Consider the following 21,168-nt stretch of genomic DNA (forward strand, 5'->3'; position numbering starts at 1 on the left):
GATACTTTAGGGCAACACCTAACTAAGATTGGTAATTTGTACTTCTTCATTAAGTGTCAGTGTGCTCAAAGAATTTGGTCTGATTGCAAGGTCATTATTTTTAACGGAAGGCCGTTAAATAAAAGGATTACTATATCAATTTTTTTTTTGTTTGTTTTTAAGAGCAAAATACCTATGAAACTGAAGATAAGGCAGTGGTGAAGTTGGGTTTTAATTTCCCATGCCCACTAGCTATGTGACCTTGTACAAGATAGTTAATACCTACATGTTCTGGCTTCCTCATGAATTAATGGTGATTTTTTTTTTTTTTAATTTTTAAAAGATTTTATTTATTTTAGAGAGCAAGTGTAGGAGCATGGGGGAGTGGCAGGGGGAGAGAATCTCAGGCACACTCCACACTGTGCACGGAGCCCAGCACGCGGCTCAATCCAGGACTCTGAGCTCATGGCCTCAGCCAAAACCAAGAATCTGAGGCTTAGCCAGTTGAGCTTCCTGGGCACCCCTGGTTTGTTTTTTTTGTTTGTTTCCCAAATGGCTAGTCTATAACAGGGTAAATGTCAGTGACTCAGTATGTTTCCTGTTACAGATTATCATCTCTTATGTCTGCATAAGTATACATTGGTAGAGATAGAGATAGCCAGAAGCAAAGGGTACACAGAATGGGCCCTGTTATCCATTGTGGATTAAAGTATGAGTTCATGCAGCCTTTCTGAAGAATGCCAGTTGGCTCAGATCCTGGAGGGCAATCAGGCACCACATATCTACTTTAAACATGTATGCCCTCTGACTTGGTAATCCTATTGCTAGAAATTTTCTCCAGGGATATGTACACAGATGTTTCCCAAAATACCTGTACAAGGGTGTTCATGTCAATCAAAACGTCTAAGACAAGACTAGATAAGTAAATTATGGTACCTCTGTCTATTCAGTAGGGTACTTTGCAGCCATCAAAAAGAATGAGGTAGATAGTTGAAGGCTGGCCTAGAAAGATTTTGAAATGAAAAACATAGAATAGGGATCCCTGGGTGGCTCAGCGGTTTGGCGCCTGCCTTTGGCCCAGGATGCAATCTTGGAGTCCTGGGGTCGAGTCCTGCGTCAGGGTCCTAGCATGGAGCCTGCTTCTCCTTCCTCCTGTGTCTCTGCCTCTCTCTCTACCTCTCTCTCTCTCTCTCTCTCTCTCTCTCATATGAATAATAAATAAATAAATCTTAAAAAAGAAAAACAGAATAGTGTCCATAATATGATCCTTACTAAATAGACTGTATCTGTGGATTTTTTTTCCACTTAGAGGCACCTCCAGTGTTGAACAGAGTCTTTAATGGGGTACAGATTGGTTTTTCTACCCATAATGGACCCCTGCTGAGTTTCCTTGAAAAGTCAATTAAAGCTAAAGGAATTTATGGTTTAAGGTAGCGTAGGTACCTCCAACCCTCCCATGTTTGTCCATGTCCACTGCAAACTCATTTCTGCTAAGGGGCCCAAGTGCAGAGAGCAGAATCGGTGCTTGTGTCCTGGGTATATGGTAGCCACAGCTGGATGGGGCTTTCCTAGAGACAGCTGTGCAGTGACTGTAGAGACTATTTAGTCAGCTTCCCAAAATAGAAGCCTTCCTTTGGTGCTGAAGCATGGCAAATCCTTCCCTGGTTTAGGCTCACTGGAGGAAAGCCAGTTTGAATTCAAGAAAGTCAAGATCGATTTTAAAAACATAGGTGTCTAGACGCAGGTTAACAAATCCTTGGTGGAAGTTCAGGCTGCTTTGTCTCATGAACAAAAAAGAATGCCATGCTTCATTGATTCTAAGATGTGCTTCCTGCCCTGTACTAAGAATCCTAAAACAGGATGAGTTTTAAAATCAGTATTATGAGAAAACATTGGTCCATGGTTTAGTGAGGAATCCTTTTTCCTTCTTTTTCGTTCCTTTCCATCCTTCTACTTTCCTTTCTTTGATAGGAAATACAAATGTAAAATGTGTTAGGTATTAGCAAACGCAGCAGTTCTTACCCCGCAGGCTGGTATGGTGCACAGGCTCAATCCCAGTCTGTTCAGTTTACATTAATTATGTAGAGAGTATGTATATAAATGATGCCTCCAGTGGCCTCCCCACTCATTTATTCCTGTGGTTGGTTCACATATCCTCCTCTGAAATTTGTTTATGTAAAAAGTTTGATCTGTTTTTTCTGTTAATAGTACAATGATGGAAACCCTAGCAAGTCCCCTCTAATTTTTTAATTAGTAGACTCAAAACTAGGGTCTTCTTAGCTACTTACTGTGGTAACTCATTTTTCCCTTCTGTAATAGGAAATTTTGGCTTTCATTGGAAATATTTTAATTTATTTAAAGAAAAGAAATAACTTTTGGAGCAATTTTAAGCTCACAGCAAAATTAAGTGGAGGATAGAGATTTTCCATCTGTCCATGACCCCACACATTCACAGCCTTCCCCATCATTAGCATCCCCCACTGTAGTAGCGCGTTTAGGACCATTGATGAACCTATACATTATTATCACCCAAAGCCCATGATGTACATTACTGTTCATTCTCGGTTGGTGTACTTTCCGTGGATTTGGATAAATGTATCCATCATTATGGTGTCGTATACAGTATTCACTGCCCTAAAAATCCTCTGTACTCTGCCTGTTTTTCCCTCCCCACCTCCAGTTCCTGATATTTTTTTACTGTCTCCATAGTTTTAACATTTTTCAGAATGTTATATAGTTGGAATTATAGTGTGTGTAGCCTTTCAGGTTGGCTTCTTTCATTTAATAATATGCAGTGAACGTGTCTCCATGTCTTTTCTTGGCTTCATCGCTCATTGTCAATGCTGAACAATATCCCATGGTCTGGATGTATCTTATTTTCCCCATTCACCCACTGAAGGACATCTTGGGTGCTTTCAAGTTTTGGCAGTTATGAACAAAGCTGTCCTAAACACCCATGTGCAGGTTTTTATGTGGACAGGAGTTTTCAGCTCCTTTGTATAAATACCAAGAAGTGTGACTCCTGGATCGTATGGGAGGGTGTGTTTAATTTTAGAGGAAACATGTTTTTGCCAAATCTCTTCAGTTCTTTCACGTTGTTACTTCTCGTAGTGATTTTTTTCATCTTATTCTATTATACCAGTGGTCTCAGAACAGAGAGACCCTTAGGGAGCCCCTGCCTACAGTCTCTTGGGAACTACAGAGAGGAAGGCTTTGGTTCTTGGGGCCTGCAGGGGATTCTGAAGCCCAGAGGCAGGGCATTGTGGTGCTCTGTTCTTTGCTGGATATGCTGAGTACCACTTGCCTCTGGCTCCCTTGGACATGAAAGGAAATAGCACCAGGACCCCTGTCTTGTTGGGAGTATCTTAAGAGGTCACGCTATCTGCTATCTCCCTTCTAGACACTGTCACCTATCACTTGACTATGTTAGCAGAGGTTGCAGGGGAAGGGTAATTGGGTTTTAGAAGTGGATTCAATCAGGAGGCAGTCCAGAATAATGACACGCCGATGTCTATGGTGGCCAGGGCCGGCAAAGAAATCACCTGTTGGCTTAGGCAAGGGAGCATGTCTTCTACAAGTTACTACGTCTTTTTTTTTTTTCTTTTTTAAGATTTTATTTATGTATTTATGTATGTATGTATTTGTTTATGAGAATGAGCAGAGGGAGAGAGAGAAGCAGGGCTCCCCACTGAGCAGGGAGCCTGATGCAGGAGTTGATCCCAGAGCTCCAAGATCATGACCTGTGCTGAAGGCAGCTGCCCAGCTGACTGAGCCATCCAGGCGGCCTACATCTCATTTTTTGTTTGAGCAGGAATGGCCAGATGATTATGGGGCTTTCCTTTATGTCACTCTGCACCCACCCCATAGTCTGAGCAGCCCTGTTATCTGGGCTGTCTGCTGGTGGTCCCTGTATTTCTGGGTGAGTGAGAACAGTTGCCTGGACCATCCTGGCTCAGCTGTTACAGATGGACATCATCCATTTTAGTGGCTGTATAGTGCCCATAATTTATTACCTACTCTGCCCTTGGATATTTTAGTTGCTTCTACTTTGCTGTAATTACAGATGAAGCAGAAGCTCTTTACTCTGACGTTCCCAAACTCTAGTGTCAAGCATTTTGCTTTGAGGAAAAATAATTTTGGTGGGTCGTCCACATCCATTTCTCTGATTGGTAGGAGCCACCTGTCAGCTTAACACAATTCAAGGGTCTTTGCAAATACCACAGTAGGCCCATGGCCACCCATGAAAGGGATACTAAATGTTTTTGTATCAGGGAGGCTCCCTTGGTGCCCTCCAGGGGTGGCTTCATTCTGCTTTCTAGCACCTTCTACCCCAGGGCTGTCCTGGCTTCTTGGCAAATTGTCTGAGTACTGGCATCTACTAGAGGGAAGGGCAAAGGACTGGAAGGATAGAGACTTATAATGAACCCTTTCTTCTATTTAAGACTTTGTTTTGGACATAAGGCTAGTGAAATTATTTAAAGAAGAGAGAAGTTACCAAGGTCTCTGCGATCTGAATTTTCTGCCTGGCTTACAGAACAACTGTACTTTAAAGATCTCTTGATCACTTCCTCTCTCTCTCTATAAACTTGGAATTGAGGATTATTATCCTTGGAGGTGATTATGGGTTGAGTTTCTGTGGGACAGTTAATTAAGTGGTTAGTCTGGTCTTCAGTGAAATGATACATGGGAAGCTTTGGCTCTGCAGCTGGCACAAAATGAGCACTCGGTGAGCAGTAGATGCCAGCGTACCATTGTCCCCCTTCTAGTGGAATGCCCTTTCCCTTATTCGGCTTTTTGTTTGTTATTTAGAGAATCACATTTTGGAAGATGTGAACAAATGCGTCATTGCTCTCCAAGAGAAAGATGTGGATGGTCTGGACCGCACAGCTGGTGCAATTCGAGGACGGGCTGCTCGGGTCATTCATGTAGTCACTTCAGAGATGGACAACTATGAGCCAGGGGTCTACACGGAGAAGGTCCTGGAAGCCACGAAGCTGCTCTCCAACACAGGTTTGGGGACTCCCTCCCTTTTTGGTACTCCCCACACACACATGTCCACCCTGTGAGTGCAGGCCCTCGTGGTAGGAAGGACGAGATCAGGATGTAGCTCAGGCTTTCATACAGTAATGTCAGGGTGAATGTCAGACTGAGAAGTTGATGAGCCAAATTATAAGGCTTTGACAACTTTCCTTTCACATGTGTCCCCAGCTAATTATGGGATTAATTCTGAACATACTATTAAAGATGAACTTCTGAGTTAAGTCTCTTTTTAGTGAATAAATACTAAATTAAGGACGGTCCTAGTTTTAAGCAGGGCCTCCAATTTTTCTCACTTCATGTCTCTCCCATCCAAATCCAATACTGTAAAATCTGGTCAGAGACAAAGATGATTTGAGTCTTGGTAAAATATGGCATTTAGTTTATTTCAACTGTAAATACTCTTCACATGGGTTGGAGGCACAGGCTCTTCATCATGCACCTGGCTTCCTCTGTCTCCTTGAGGGATTTGGGGGGCAGGTAGAGTAATGCTGTCTGCTGGGCCAGCTGGACCTGCCGTGCCTCTTTCTCCACAGTCATGCCACGTTTTACCGAGCAAGTGGAGGCGGCTGTGGAAGCCCTCAGCTCGGATCCAGCCCAGCCCATGGATGAGAATGAGTTTATCGATGCCTCCCGCCTCGTGTACGACGGCATCCGGGACATCAGGAAAGCGGTGTTGATGATAAGGGTGAGTAACTGCATTTCAGACGTTTTAACAGCTTCTTTCTTATCGTTTGCTAAACTCGAGCAATGCATCATTCTGGAACTCAGCAGATGCGGTGGCAGTATATTAAAACCATGAATCTAAAAGCTGTTAGAATGAGATATATTTAATTATGTTGTCTAAAATGACTTTTAGTTGCAAGTTAGAGCCCAAACTTGGGCCAAGACAGGGAGCTAGGATGAGTTGGCTTTGATAATTTAGTTTCAGGCATAGATTCCCCACAGATAGGCAGACTGTGGTGTGCGACAGGGAACCCACAGTGAAGCCTCTTCAGTTATTTTCTGAGAAGGGAGTGTTTCCTTCATGCAGGTTGAAGCCATCCTTTGCATGGACGCCCCTGTCCTTGACAGTGGTGGGAGATCCCAGAGCCTCTGTATCCTTGGGGTGAGGAGGAGTGCCTGTGGCAGCCCTTGCTCAAGCTCCCCTGATGTGCCTTCTCTGTTCTGGGCCCCACATGACCCATTTTCTCTGACCTATGGGAGGGAATACCCAGCAGCCCTCCCAGGTGGCGTAAATACAAGGGTTTTGAGAAGCCACGGACACCACCCCCGTAATATGGCCCAGGGTGCCAGGGCTGGGTCTCCCAGTTGCCCTCCCCTGGCATGTGGTGTCTCACATCGTCTTCTGAGCACGAGCCTGTTGCTCTGGGAGCTGAGAGCAGGAAGTGTGCATCCCCGTCCCCCGGGGCCACCTGGGGGTCCCAAGGGCCTGGGCCAGAGCCCGCCTGCTGCAGGGAGCACTGCTGGCTGTGCGGCCTGGCTGGTGGGGTCAGGAGACGTTGTTTACACTTTCCCGGTTTACTAGACAGACCTCTCAGGGTGGGCAGGGATCCTGTCCCACTTTTTATCCTCCCAGCTCATCAGCTGGAAACAGGGGCCGTTTCTAAGGCAGCTGCATGAGGCTGGACCCACTTCATCTGCAGCGTAGAAACGTGTGGGCAAGAGGGCCGGGGCCCCCCGGGTGAGGCAGAAGGAGAAGTGTGCATGCCCTGGTTGGTGCCAGCTGTCCTGTAGGCCCCAGGTTCCCTGGCTGCACGGGGGCAGGAAATTGCTCTGCTTTCTCCATCTCTTTGTACTTGTACCTGAGAAGCAAGCTGGCTTGGTAGAATGATTGGTCACATGGGCCGCCCTGTCCCAGTGCCATGAAGGGGTCCCTGGGCATGCCATCGCTGGTAATGGACGCAGCCCTGTTTCTCCAGAGCCTTTTCTTAGACACTTAGAAATGGAATAAAAGGGACCTTAAGATAAAGAGGAGTCACTGGTGCTGAGGTTGACATCTTGGGGGGTTGGGCGGGCAGACACTGCGTATACAACGAGGGGACATGCTTGCAGACTCTGGAGCCCCGGCCCCTCCTGGACTCTCCTCATCTTCTCTGAAGAACAGAGGTGCTGGTGGTTCTAGTGAGCTGTGGTGTGGGCAACACAGGGCCCGACAGTGGAGTAGTGGTGCTGCACCTCCAGGGCCCAGTATGGTCCCTGGTACACAGATGCTCAGCAGAAAGGAAGGAACAGGAGGTACCTGGTCTCTTGGCAAGAATAGTTCTTGGGTCTCTGACGGGGCCAGCAGGGCTGGCACAAGAGCAGGTTCTCACAAGACAGCATGTCTCTGGGAAAGCCCCTCTGCAGGTATCTGTGACCAGGGATCTGGGATCCAAAGTGGCCAGCGGTGGGGTCGTGTGTGGCCGCCAAGTCAGAGAGACTCCGGGTCTTGCACTCACGTGTCCCCAGGGCTTGCTGGTGCCTGGCGTGACCCCCTGTCCTTACCTCACGTCACTGAGAGACAAGCTTAGTCTTGGGCAGCCCAGATGTTCCTCACACATCCTCTCACGGGAGCCCTGCAGCAAGCCCTGGGGCCCCGCCTTGGATTAGATCCTGGTACAGATAGGGGATGTGCCTCATTGCCCTTCTGTCACAGGCCGGTCCGCCAGGCCAGTAGCCAACCCCAGCTGTTCCGCCCACTGCCCATTACTAGTAACTTCCAGGAGACAACGTCAGGTTTCAAGTCAGCCACTAATCATGAGAGGCTGGAAGTTGTATGAAATAAGAATTTTTTTTTTTTGAAATAAGAATTTTTATTTCATAATTAAAGCTAGAGAGCTAGAACTGGAAACGGGACCTTGGAGACATACTCAGACCTTACCTGCCACGTTCTTTTCACATTGATAAAAGTAAAGCAGAAAAAAGTCCATGAAAATCCATTGCCTATTTCTTCTCTTCAAAGCATTGTCCTAAGGGAAAGCCTAATATTACTTCCTTCATTCATTTTCTTCTTGCCATCACATGGGAAGGTTCTAAGAATCTGCTTAATGTTGGATAAAATGTCTTTTCAATACAGTACGTTTCCCACCAGGATGAGCCTCACTTTTGTGTAGGGTGCAGGTGAGTCCTGACCCTCGTAGAAGCTGAAGCTCCTCGAGCCTCTGGGAAGTCCTGATGGGGGCCTAGCCTGGGACGCCTCACGTGTGTGTCAGTGAGGCGGGTCTCGAGTGAATCATGGCTGATGTTAACCTGATTGGCCCCAGCTGCTTGGAACATGGCTCATGTGAAGACCCAGAGTTCTGGGTGTTTGTACTTTGGACTCAAGGGCCTAGGGTGTTTCTGATTCGTGCTCTCCATATTGCTGGCAGACTCCCGAGGAACTGGATGACTCTGACTTTGAGACAGAAGACTTCGATGTCAGAAGTCGGACGAGTGTCCAGACAGAAGATGACCAGCTGATAGCTGGTCAGAGCGCCCGGGTAAGGAACATGTCCCTGTGCCTCCAGGAGCTTGGCTTTTTCTTTTCTGGGATCGATCACAGCGTTCCCACTTTGTCTCCCTGGCACCGGGATAGAGCTCACCCCAGGGGGTGGCACATGGCAGCCAGGAGCAGGGCGGGAGCAGGAGCAGGCCCTCGGCCTCAGCTGTGCCCTGGGGGCGTTGGCTGATGACAGGGCCCTGCGTCAGGAGAGCCCAGTGGCGGGTCAATGCCATGTTTGTTAAAAGGATTGTGACATTCAAAAAAGATGGCTATCTTTGCCCATCTCAGTGATAGCATGGTATGAGCTATTTAATTATTCATGGGTTAAAAAAAAATAACAGTGGTACATTCAAGAAAATCATTCAGAGCCATTGCATTCATTTGAGTCATTAAATCTTCAATCAATAGCATTTATGTTTTTGGGAGCATGCCAAGAAATATTTCCATGGAGCCTTTTCCAGTCCTCAGAAATCATTTTGAACAGCAAATGCAGCCTTGCTTTGGGCCCCTCTCCATCACGAGCACTTGGGGAAGCTGTGGCAGGGGGCTCACGGCCTGGAGTCTGTGGGCCTTGGGGTGGGCGCTGTGAGAGGGTTCAGAGGTGCCATGTCAGGGAGCTAAGGTGGGGCCCACCAGAGAGGGGCCCATGCACCACCCCTGGGATCGTGTCCTATCCCCCACAGCAGCAGGCAGACGAACTCACAGGGTATTAAGCGGCTTCCGTCCCTGTACAGGCCTGATCTGGAAGCCTCCATATTTGTTCTCTGTCCCTCGCACTGTGTTCTCCTCCACGTGGAAACTTGTTTTTGAAAATGGGTTGGAAATTCAGGCTGCTGTGAACTTGTGCTCAAAGTGAGGAGAAATGGACCTTTAGGCAAAATGAAGCCCATTAAAGATCATCCCACCTCTGCCACAGGTTGCATCAGCTGATGTGCTGTGAGGGCTTCATACTCTCCTCACCTAAGAGCTCTTTGTGCTTCGGGTTTCAGGCGATCATGGCTCAGCTTCCCCAGGAGCAAAAAGCAAAGATTGCCGAACAGGTGGCCAGCTTCCAGGAAGAAAAAAGCAAGCTGGATGCTGAGGTGTCCAAGTGGGATGACAGCGGCAATGACATCATCGTGCTGGCCAAGCAGATGTGCATGATCATGATGGAAATGACGGACTTCACCCGGTGAGCTGCGCCGCCCCTGGGTGCCGGCCCACCCTGTGCTCCACGGCCGGCCCCCTTCTTCCCCTTCACCGTCAGCCACACACAGTGATCTTTGCTCTCTTTTGTCAGAGGGAAAGGACCACTCAAGAACACGTCCGATGTGATCAGCGCCGCCAAGAAGATTGCGGAGGCAGGATCCAGGATGGACAAGCTCGGCCGGACCATCGCAGACCACGTGAGTGGGGGTCGCTGCAGGGCTGCCAGGTGCATCCCAAGGTGCTGACCGTCGTCCTGTTTTCCTTGGGGCATGGCGCTCCTCTCATCTCCAGACATGTGCTTGGCTTATCACCCTGCTGGGTTGGTACCCACATCGATGTGTGAGGATTTCTGAATTCCTCTTTGACAAGTCTTAGGAGCCCAGCCCAGCGTACGTTGAGAGCATGTCTATGGGGCAGGTGTGTGTATCCTGCCATCCTCCTGGGGGCTGCAGCATTGTTGTCTCCCTGTTTCCTGCACATCCTCACATACTGAACTAATCGGTCCCAAGGGGTAGAAGCCACTCTTGGCTCTGCTCTCTGCAGTCCAGGAGCAGGCACGTCTGCTGCCGTGTTTATCTTGACACCACCCAGTCTTCTCCCCGCTTCCATCACCAGCTCGGCCCAGCTCCCCACAGACCGTGCCTCGATAGCCACTCCTGTCCCCTGCTCCGTGCTGCCTCAGCTGCCAGCACGGTCTGGGTAGATGATCACCTAACACGTGGTCCCCCCAGGCCCGCAGCTCTTTCCTAGCCTCTGGACTCCAGGCCGCTCTCCCGGCCTCCTACACTCGGTGCATGAAGTGCCTCACAGGGCGGCAGTGGATACACTTGAGGGAGGTCACCCTGGAGTCCAGAGCACTTGTGCTTTGCTCCGGCAGGGAGAGCCCTGCCCAGGGTGGGGGAACCTTGGGCCTGGGGTGTGTGCTGATCCCTGCTGCTCTCCTGGCAGTGCCCGGACTCCGCCTGCAAGCAGGACCTGCTGGCCTATCTGCAGCGCATCGCACTCTACTGCCACCAGCTCAACATCTGCAGCAAGGTCAAGGCCGAGGTGCAGAACCTGGGTGGGGAGCTCGTCGTCTCTGGGGTAAGTTTGAGCCACGAGCATGGGTGCCTGGCGGGCGTGTGCTCGCATCTCTGCTGCGTAGACATCCTGCCTACCCTGATGTCAGGGACGTGTGCTGTGGAGAGACCCCAAGGGTCCTCTCGCTGGGAGGAAGTATTCTCATTTCTCTGTTGTCCTTCCCTCAAAGGGGACTTGAACCTGTTCAGAAATTACAAAGATAACATAGCTGGGCCCCCAGAGCACTCACGTGGTTCTGTTCTCTCACACTGGCTCTGGGTTCCACTGGGCCCTGCAGGGGTTTCCTTCCAAACAACTACTTTCTGTGTAGGATCCCCCTCGCCAATGCACCTCCGTCACTCAGAGACAGACCTTTCTCCAGGTTTTAAGAGCAAGTAGACTCTGGAGGGAGGGGAGGCAAGGTAATGGCGCCTTACGTTGCTTGGGTGCTGCACCCTCCTAAATATCTGGACCAGGTGTATCCCGTTTTCCCGGATAAGAACAGGGGCTGTGGGGAGAGCTGACCAGGACCGCGGCCACGGGCCCCGCGCCTTCCTCACTGCCCTGTCTGTCCCTCGCAGGTGGACAGCGCCATGTCCCTGATCCAGGCCGCCAAGAACCTGATGAATGCAGTGGTGCAGACCGTGAAGGCATCCTACGTGGCCTCTACCAAATACCAGAAATCTCAGGGCATGGCTTCCCTCAACCTACCGGCTGTGTCCTGGAAGATGAAGGCCCCCGAGAAGAAGCCCTTGGTGAAGAGGGAGAAGCAGGATGAGACACAGACCAAGATCAAACGGGCGTCACAGAAGAAGCATGTGAACCCGGTGCAGGCCCTGAGCGAGTTCAAAGCCATGGACAGCATCTAGGGCCACCGCGCCCGCCCGCCGCCTCCACCCCAGGGCTCCTGAGATCAGGCCCTGCTCCTCACTGATGTATCTGCTCAACACAACACCGTGTTAGATTCCATGGGGACATGGACAGATTTTAAACCTGGCCCGGTGGGGCATTTGGCCAGGATATACTTGTGTTTAAATTAGTCAAAAATACTTTTGGAATTCAGGAGCACATTTCTAACTATATTTTTTTTAAGCTTAAGTAAAAATTAAAGAAAAATTCCATAACCAAAGAGAAACCCACATTACCTGGTAGGGGACACTCTTGACCAAGGTCTCAGTGTGCACGATGGGTGGGGGGCCACTGGGGCCAGGTGACTGCAGGAGTTCCAAGGGGAGCCAGCCGGGTGCCTTAGAAGGAAGGGCTTGGAGGGACAGACCACATGGAGCTCAGTAAGACGTGACGCATCACCAGGAAAACTGATTACTCTCCTTATGACCCTAATAAAGTTGCTTTTTTCAGACTAGAATGTTGTGATGCCCTGATCGTAACATGCTTCTTCCCTTTCCTCAGCTTCAAATGTAAATTCATCACTGGGCTCACTTCTAATAATCGCAGTGTTTCCTGCCTCGGGCTTCGCAACACCAGCCTCACAAAATAGTGTTTGCTTAGGCGGTAACTTAGACTTTACCTGATTTTTGATTACGACAGCGATGGCTATAGCTATAAGGTATAATTTTACTGTCTTATTTAAATTTTATGAATTTGAATGTTTTTTACACTAACTTTCCCCAATAAAGTCCACTATGAAACCAAGTCTGAGAGGCAATATTGTTTTCTTTGCCTTCCAGTGGAGGCAGGTTCTACATACAGCAAACGTTTCCTGGACCTGCCTACAGCGTCTGCAGGGCCCTGGGCCTCTGGTATGTCTGCCCCAGGACAGCGGTGCTGGCACCACTCACCTGTGGCTCCAGGCAGATGGCTGCACGTCCTCGGAGCCCCCGGGCCTGTGGCCTCGCCCTCTTTGGAAACGCCCAATATTGGAGCCTCGAGTGTAGGTCAGAACCTCGGTGGGCGGCACCCATGAGGTCTCCATGGCGTCTCCCCTCTTCTGGGTCGTCCTAGCAGCTCACAGCTGTGATGGGGACATCTGTAAACACACAAACTCTCCCCAACCTTCTGTCTCTAGTGCATCCCCTCCTGAAGCTCAGGGCCTTCAATAGACCCGTGTGGTCCTTGTGTCCTCGTCCTCCCATTTTACTCGGCTGTGTCCCTACTGCTCTCTGCCATCCACCACGGCTGGCAGCGTGGCTCCTGGTCTCACCACCATCCCCATCCAGGTGGCCCAGGTGGACACTCCCTCTCCACCCCCACCATGGCCCCTCACCTGACTCCTGGACCCCAAGACTCTGGGCTCTGCCTTCCTCACTCTGTGCCCCTCTCCTCCTCCTTTTCTCCTGCCGCCCTCCCCCCCCCCACTTGTCCAAGCATTCCTGGGGCTCAGTTCACTGGCTGGCTCTGGCTCTGCCCATTCTGATGGCGACCAGACTCCAGGCTGTGAATCCGGTCAGTGCTGGCTTCTCTCGGGCCTTGACCCTTCTGCCTCCTAGTTCTCCACCTTCGTTACCAGCACGCACCTAAGCGGTCCAATTCCTTGAACACGTAGGCAGGACCCGCTGTTAACACTTCTGTTTGCTCTTACCTGGCCGAGGCCATCATCACTGTCCGGTTATTTCCGTGTGACACACATAGCCCCAGAACTTAGAAGCTAAAGCGACACTCCTCACCTCAGTTTCTGAAGACCAAGAATCCAGGAGCTGCTCAGCGGGAGGTTCTGACTCGGAGTCTCCTGAGGCTGCAGTGTCCGCGGCCTGGGCGGGCTAGGGAGTCTGCTCCTGCTGCCCCGTGTTGGCAGAAGGCCCGGGCTCCAGGCCACGTGGGCCTTTCCATAGAGCTCACAACATGGCGGCTGGCTTTCCCCACAAGGAATGATCCAGAGAGACTGGCACCCGGAAGAGAGAACAGCAACAAGATGGAAGCTACAGGGTTGTTTTAAAAAACCTGATCTCAAAAAAAGTGATAAATCTTCCCTTTCATTGTACTGTGTTGGTCACACCAACCACCCCCCACCCTGTCCCTGGTGCAGTGAGAGGGGCGGGGGGGGGAGCATGGGCTCCCACAGTCTGCACCTCGACCACTGCAGCAACCCCCCCGCCAGGCTCCCCAGTCACCTGTCCCCTCACTGCATTCCCTCACCCAAGTCACTGGGACCCCGATAAACCCGTCTGATAGGTCATCCTCTGAACTCACCCTTCCAGAGGCTTCCATCTCCTTATACAAGTCCTCTCCCACCCCTGTGGCCTTCACTGTCACCAGCCTGTCACTTACCCTTGGCACTTGTGCTCCCACTGGCCGCAAGGCACCTTCCCCAGGGATCACTCTGGGCTTCTCCAGCATGTCCTTCAGGTATCCTGTGGGAATGCCTCCAACCCCCACACACCTCCCTGTAGATCTGTACCCTGGTCCCCTTCTCCACAATGTGTGTGTCCATGTGGCTGGGAGTCTGTTTGGCTCCTCACTGACCTGCCAAGCCTGGTCACAGAGGGAACAGAGGCCCCAGGACGTCCAGCAGGCTGAGCTCAGGAGCCCCTGGTTGCCCCTTGCTGAGTCAGGAGCCACACTCAGGCCATTCTCATGGCTTCTGTTGCCATCACTCGGTCTCACTGCCCCCATTGGGTTCTTCCCAGGACCTACTGGCCGTCCCACAGCCTCACCCCCAGCGGTTCCTGTTCCCATCCAGGTTTCTCCTCAGCCCATCCCCTGCCCCAGCAGAGGCCCATCTCTGCCCCTCACCTGGACGGACTGCGAAGCTTCCTGGACCAGCCTACCTTGGCACCCAGTGTCCATGACCCATTCTCACCTAAGTAGCAAAGGAATCTTCTGGAAGCACCTCTTAGAGTCAAGTCTCCACCTTGGGCCCTGTCTGGGACCACCCAGCAGCAGTTCCCGGGATGCCCTGTGCTCTCCCTGTGACCCTTCACCAGTGGGTCTGGATCGTCCTTGGCCGTGTGGTAGTCGTTCTGGCGTCAATACTAGGTCTTAAAGAGAGGAACTTGTTTAATCCTCCTAAGCAATATCCGAAATCACGTTCATGTGCTATTTGTACTTTTTCTCATACACATTCAGGTAACGGTCTCACAGATGCCCACGTACACATCATTCTGGTAGCACAGTGATGCCCGCAGCCTTCCCTTTCCCCTGCTTGGCAGCAGTGTGGCCGTTCTGCTGGGGAGCACACGGTGTGGTCCTGCTCACCTTATTGCCGGGCAATGGGCTTGGCAGATGCTTGAAGAATAGTCGTTGAACCATTCATTGATTTAAGCCAATCCAGCAGAAGATGCTAGAAGGCATGGAGCAGGCCAGTGAGGAGGCACCACAGGATCTGCCCAGGAACACAGACCAGGGCGGAGCTCCCGGGAGGCCGCCCCATGTCCTCGGGGGTTCTCTCCTCCTGTCTGCCTCCACGCCCTGAGGCCTGTTGCTTCTGCACAGGCAGATGTGACCCTCCCGATCCCCTCCACTCCACACCCCCCCAGGAGGCTGCTGGGGCCTGCCACAGCTGCCATGTCCTCGGGGCTCCCAGGCCCCAGGCCCAGTCCAGGTCTACACCCACCGCTCCCTTCTAGTTCCTGCCTCCCTGGTTCGCCTTCCTCCTCCATCTCTTGCAGCAACAGACCAAACATGTTCTAGATTCCAACATTCAAATCCCAGGCCAATACACAGCTTCCCTTGCGTTCCAGCCCCCAGCGACCCCACCATGCCCTCCTGTTGGCAGCAGATGTGCTCGGCCACTCCATCCCATGTCCCACACCCAGCCTGGTCCCTGCCCCGCATCTCTCCCAGCTACTTCTCCCCTGGCCTCTTAGGTCGAGGCAAGCAGGCCTGATGCCTCAGTTCTCCCCGGGTTCCCACCTGTGGTTCCCAAGCTGTGCTGTGCTGGCGAACGCTTAATGCTCAGATTCCTGGGGCAGAGGGGGAGCTGCGTGTGGACACACGTTTGTTGCACGTTTCATCCTGCATACGGTTTATAGTATGGATTCACAAACAAGTGCACACGGCCCTTTGCTACAAGGTCACATAGCCAGCTCATTCTCACGAAAGATTTCACTGAGTTTTGCAGAAATTCCATCCACAGCCAACCCATGGTTGCACCTGACAAGGGAGTCTGGTTCTGACACCACAGGTAGGGGCTGTCCTGTTGACCTTAAGGAGAAGATGAACCTGAAGCAACAGTAACATATGTTGGAATCACATTTGTTCATCCACGAACAACTTCTTCACTCAGGTAACAGCTGTCAAACATTGTGGGACACCATCCGTTTACGCCATCCATAGATGACCCACTTTCAACCTTAATAGGCAGTATTAACATTTTCTTCATCACTTTGTTAAGTCTACACAATCCACACAACAAATCAGGCCTGGATTTGTTAGCACTGCCTGCCTTCCACGGGGTCAAAACTCCCGCATCTGATTTCCACCACTGTGACACCTGCAGTGTGGAGCTGAGATGTGCCAGAGCGCACTGTTAGGTAGCATCCCATCACCCAGAAAAGATAGACATAAGCACAGCTGACCCCTGAGCAACTCAGGGGGTGGGGCACTGACCCCCGTGTAGTCGAACAGCCCCATATACATTTTGACGTGCCCAAAACTAATAGCCTATTTTTGATTGGAAGCCTTATTGATACGACATATTTTGTGTTGTTGTTAAATTATCTGAGGGGGGGAGAGAGAGAGAGAGAGAGAGAGAGAACACGAGCCTGAGTTGGGGGGGGGGAATAGAGGGAAAGAGAGGGAGAAGCAGAGACTGTGCTGAGCACAGGGCCCAATGTGGAGCTAGATCCTGCAGCCCTGAGGTCATGACCTGAGCCCAAACCAAGAGCTGGATGCTTGACCAACTGAAATACCCAAGGGTCCCTGTGTACATGTTGTGTATTGTATTGCAGTAAACTAAAGAAAACATTAAGAAAAGCATAGGAGAAAATACATGCACAGTGCTATTTTTTTTTAAAGACACCCATAAATAAGTGAACACACAGTTCAAAACCACATTGTTCAAAGGTTAACTATAATCTCAAAGTACAGATAATAATGGTCAATTGTCAAGTAGTTAGCCAAGAGTGAGGTTTTTAAAGTTTTTATTTGACACAGAGAGAACCAGAGAGCACAAGCAGGGGGGAGCAGCAGAGGGAGAAGCAGGCTCCCACTGAGCAGAGCCTGACGTGGAACTCGATCCCAGGACCCCAAGATCATGACCTGAATGGACGGCAGACACTTTACCGACTGAGCCACCCGGTGCCCCAGGAAAGAATGGGTTTTGAACGTTTGTTGCCTTTGTTATTTTTTATTTTTGAAGTTACACCCAGTAAAACTCACTGTTGCTGTATGATTCTATGGATTCTGATAGCTGCACAGGGTAGCCTGTGATCCCCACCATCAGGGCACCAATGCTCCCTCACCTGAGAGACTCCCTGTCCTACCCCAGGGTAGTAGAAACGTCCCCTTACATTCTAGCAAAGCACTTTTCCTGTAGTTTTGCCTTTTCCAAGATGTCACATAAACGGAACTGTACAGTATATAGTCCTTTGAGTCTGGCTTCTTTTGCTCAGGGTCATGCGTTTCAGACGCAGGGCCATAGCCATGCGCGACCATCACCAGCTCACACTTCCCGCTGCATGCAGTTTGTCTTTCTGTCCCCAAGTGAGGGACATTTTCATTGTGTCTAGGTTGTGTTTTTGTTGCTTAACAAAGTTGATATAAGTATTTGTGTACAAGTTTTTGTGTGAACCTAGACGATTATTTTGGGTAAATACCCAGGAGGGAGCCTGGCACGTTATATGGTAAGTACTTAATTTAGTAAGAAAGGGCCCAACTATTTTCCACAGTGGCTGCGTCATTCACGTTCACACCAGGCAAGTATGAGTTCTAGCCACTCTGCATCCCCACTGGCACCTGGTAACTCAGGTTTAGGTTATTTTTTTAGCCATCTGCATAGTAGGTCATAGTATCTCGTAGTGTTATGTTGCATTTCCCTAACTACTGACGCCAAGCATCTTTCCACATGCTTTTTCATCACTTGTGTATTTCTCTGGGGAAAAGATCTTTTCAAATCTTGCCTATTTTTCTTTTGTTGGGTTGACTTTTTTTATTGAGTTCTAAGGATTCTTTTTTTTTTTTTATGCTAAGGATTCTTTATATGATCTGGATACAAGGCCTTTTTCAGATATGTGATTACACCTATTTTGTCCCTGTTTGTGGCTTGTCTTATTTTCTTAATTTCCTTCACAGGACAGGTTTCCAATTTTGAAGTATTTCCATTTATTCATTTTCTACTTTATGAATTGTGCATGTGGAGTTGTATCTTGGAAATCTTAGCCTAACTTAAGGTCACAAAGATTTCATTCTTTTTTTTTTTTATTTTTTTATTTATGATAGTCACACAGAGAGAGAGAGAGAGGCAGAAGCAGGCTCCATGCACCGGGAGCCCGACGTGGGATTCGATCCCAGGTCTCCAGGATCGCGCCCTGGGCCAAAGGCAGGCGCTAAACCGCTGCGCCACCCAGGGATCCCTGTTCATGCCAGTATACAGAAATATAATTGATTTTTCTACGTTGCCTTAAATCTTGCCATCTTGCTAAATTCCTTGTCAGTTCTAGATTTTTTTTTTTAAAGATTTTATTTATTTATTCATGAGACACAAAGAGAAAGAGAGAGGCAGAGACACAGGCAGAGGGTGAAGCAGGCTCCATGCCAGGAGCCCGATGTGGGACTTGATCCCAGGACTCCTGGATCACGCCCTGGGCTGAAGGCAGCGCTAAACCGCTGAGCCACCAGGAATCCCAGTTCTTTTGTACATTCCATGGCATTTTCTACACTGACAATTGTGTCATCTATGAATACAGAGTTTTATTTTTCCTTTTTCAGTCTGTAGACCTATTCATTCATTCCTGCCTTACTGCAGAGCCCAGGACAATATTGAAAAGGAGAGTAGGGATCCCTGGGTGGCGCAGCGGTTTGGCGCCTGCCTTTGGCCCAGGGCGCGATCCTGGAGACCCGGGATCGAATCCCACGTCGGGCTCCCGGTGCATGGAGCCTGCTTCTCCTTCTGCCTGTGTCTCTGCCTCTCTCTCTCTCTCTCTCTCTCTCTCTCATAAATAAATAAATAAATTTTAAAAAAAAGGAAAGGAGAGTAAAAGAGAACAGAGGGCACTGGCATTTTTGCCTTCTTTGTAACTTTGGGGAAAAACAAATCAGTCTTGACCATGAAGTTTTGATGTTTGTTGTAGGTTTTTTTTTTTTTTTTTAAGATTTTATTTATTCATGAGAGACACAGAGAAGGGGCGGGGGCAGAAACATAAGCAGAGGGAGCATAGGCAGAGGGAGACGCAGGCTCCATGCAGGGAGCCCGATATGGGACTCGATCCCAGGACTCCAGGATCATGCCCTGGGCCAAAGGCAGGCACCAAACCGCTGAGCCACCCAGGGAGCCCTGTTGTAGGTTTTTATGTGGTTTTCCTTCATCAGGTTAGCAAAGTTCCCATCGTTTCCCTAATTTGCTAAGACTTTTTACTATGACTGGATATTTTGTCCCGTGTTTTTTTCTGAATCTATTGAGGTGAACATGTAGCTTTTTCTTCTTTAGTGTGTTACTATGGGGTAATGTGTTGAGCTAGCCTTGCATTCCCAGGATAAACCCCTGCTACATTCAATTTGCTAAAATATACTGTAGACAAATTCCACACTGAGGATTTTGGTAGGAAAATCTATAGTCCTTAACCACGCCTGCAAGATCTCCCCTCCCCAGTGACCCCTGACCTCATCATGCACAAAGAATATTGATCTACTGAGATTTTTCTTTTCTTATCCTTGCCCAGAATTGGAATCAGTGATGTTGACCTCATGGAATGAATGAGTTTGGGAGTGGATTTTTCTACTTTCAGGAACAGACCATAGACTTGGTATTACTTGTTATAATTTGCCAGGGAAACTATCCCAGTCTAAAGATTTCTTTGTGGGGGACACCTGGGTGTCTCAGTGGTTGAGCGTCTGCCTTCTGCTCAGGTCGTGATCCTGGGGTCCTGGGATCGAGTCCTGCATCAGGCTGCCCGCAGGGACCTACTTCTCCCTCTGCCTGTGTCTCTGCCTCTCTCTCTGTGTCTCTCATGAATAAATAAAAATCTTAAAAAAAAAAAAAAAAGATTTCTTTATGGGAATTTTTTTTTTTTTTTTAAGAATTTATTTATTTAAGAGAGAGAGAGGGAGGGAGGGTGAGCACGCAAGCAGAGTGAGCAGCAGGCAGAGGGAGTGAGAAAAACAGGCTCTCCACTGAACAAAGAGCCTGACCTGGGGCTTGTCCTGGGACCATGACCTGAGCCAGAGGCAGATGCTCAATCGACTGATCCACCCAGGAGCCCCATGTGGCAAAGTTTTAAATCATGAATCCAATTTAACAGATACAAGACTAAATCTTTTTTATCTTGGGGAACTTTAGTAACATGTATTTGTGGGAGGCAGAGTAATTTCCCCATCCAGCTTCCTGGAACCTATGAATATATTTCATGGCAAAGGGGAATTGAGGTTGCTCATTGGCTGATTTTAAAATAAAGGAACCAGCATAATCCAGGTGGGCCAAATATAGTCACAGAGGCCTTAGCGTGGAAGAGGAGGGCTGGAGAGAAGGTGAGAGTGGTGTCCATGGGAAGCTGACAAAACGAGGACTGCAGGCAGCCTCAGGAGCTGGAAAAGGCAAGGAGGCGGATCCTCCGCAGCACCTATGGGAGGGAGCGCAGCCCTGAGAACAGCGTCCAACTTCTGCCGTACAAACTGTGGTAGAGCAGATGTGAGTTGCTTTAAGGTAAGAAGTTCATGGTCATGTTAGAGCAGCAGCAGCAAACTGATGCAGTGAAGGACCGTATTTTCAAGGAACTGGTCCGTTGTTTCTTCTAAGTTGTCAAATTACGGACCTGGAGTTGCTGGTCCTGCTCACTCACTGTCCTGATACTTGCAGGGTCTGCAGCGATGGGGTCCTCTGAATTCCTGAGCTGGGTAACACGGGTCTTCTTTTTTCAAAGAACCACCTTTCATTCCCTTGATTTCCTCTGGCTTTTCTGCCTTCAATCTTGTTAGTTTCTGCCCCTATCTTTAATATTTCCTTTGCTTCTGTTTCCTTTAGGTTCACAAGCAGCTCTATTTGGTGCTCCTTTTTCGCTGGCTTTTAAAAATTACCTTCGCTTTTTTTAATATGTCATTTAATTTTAAGTTTATATAACTGGAATCTTGACAGTGCTGTGTCGCACGAGCAGCTCACAGCAGCTCACAGCTGCTCGGATGCCACGGCGCCGCTGCGTGCGCCTGTCCTCGTGTACACCCTGCCCTCAGCCGCGTGCCGGCTGCTGCTGCCGAGGCAGCGTCCCTGGCGTGAATGTCCAGCTGGCTGCTTGGCATGGGCGCCACCACAGCCTCGTCCGCCGCGAGGTCCAGGCGTGGCCCTGCCGTACACACCCGGCCCGTGCAGGCCCTGGTGTGAGGCCTCACCTGGACCC

General features: G+C 49.6%; 1 protein-coding gene across 4 annotated transcripts in view; it reads left to right on the plus strand.

Moving 5' to 3' along the window:
• The window catches only part of CTNNA1 (catenin alpha 1), a 185,544-nt gene extending 173,165 nt beyond the window's left edge, over nucleotides 1-12,379 (plus strand). For all 4 annotated transcript variants that reach the window (XM_025432739.3, XM_049091833.1, XM_035696639.2 and 1 more), the window contains exons 12-18: nucleotides 4,789-4,989; nucleotides 5,553-5,704; nucleotides 8,367-8,477; nucleotides 9,469-9,650; nucleotides 9,759-9,864; nucleotides 10,616-10,750; nucleotides 11,308-12,379. In XM_025432739.3, the coding sequence (XP_025288524.1) occupies nucleotides 4,789-4,989; nucleotides 5,553-5,704; nucleotides 8,367-8,477; nucleotides 9,469-9,650; nucleotides 9,759-9,864; nucleotides 10,616-10,750; nucleotides 11,308-11,595 (1,175 nt within the window). In that variant the 3' untranslated portion in view covers nucleotides 11,596-12,379. The remainder of the gene's footprint in view (nucleotides 1-4,788; nucleotides 4,990-5,552; nucleotides 5,705-8,366; nucleotides 8,478-9,468; nucleotides 9,651-9,758; nucleotides 9,865-10,615; nucleotides 10,751-11,307) is intronic.
• Nucleotides 12,380-21,168: the final 8,789 nt, after the last annotated feature.

The sequence above is a fragment of the Canis lupus genome, chromosome 11 (genome assembly GCF_003254725.2).
Source record: "Canis lupus dingo isolate Sandy chromosome 11, ASM325472v2, whole genome shotgun sequence".
Classification (NCBI taxonomy): Eukaryota; Metazoa; Chordata; class Mammalia; order Carnivora; family Canidae; genus Canis; species Canis lupus.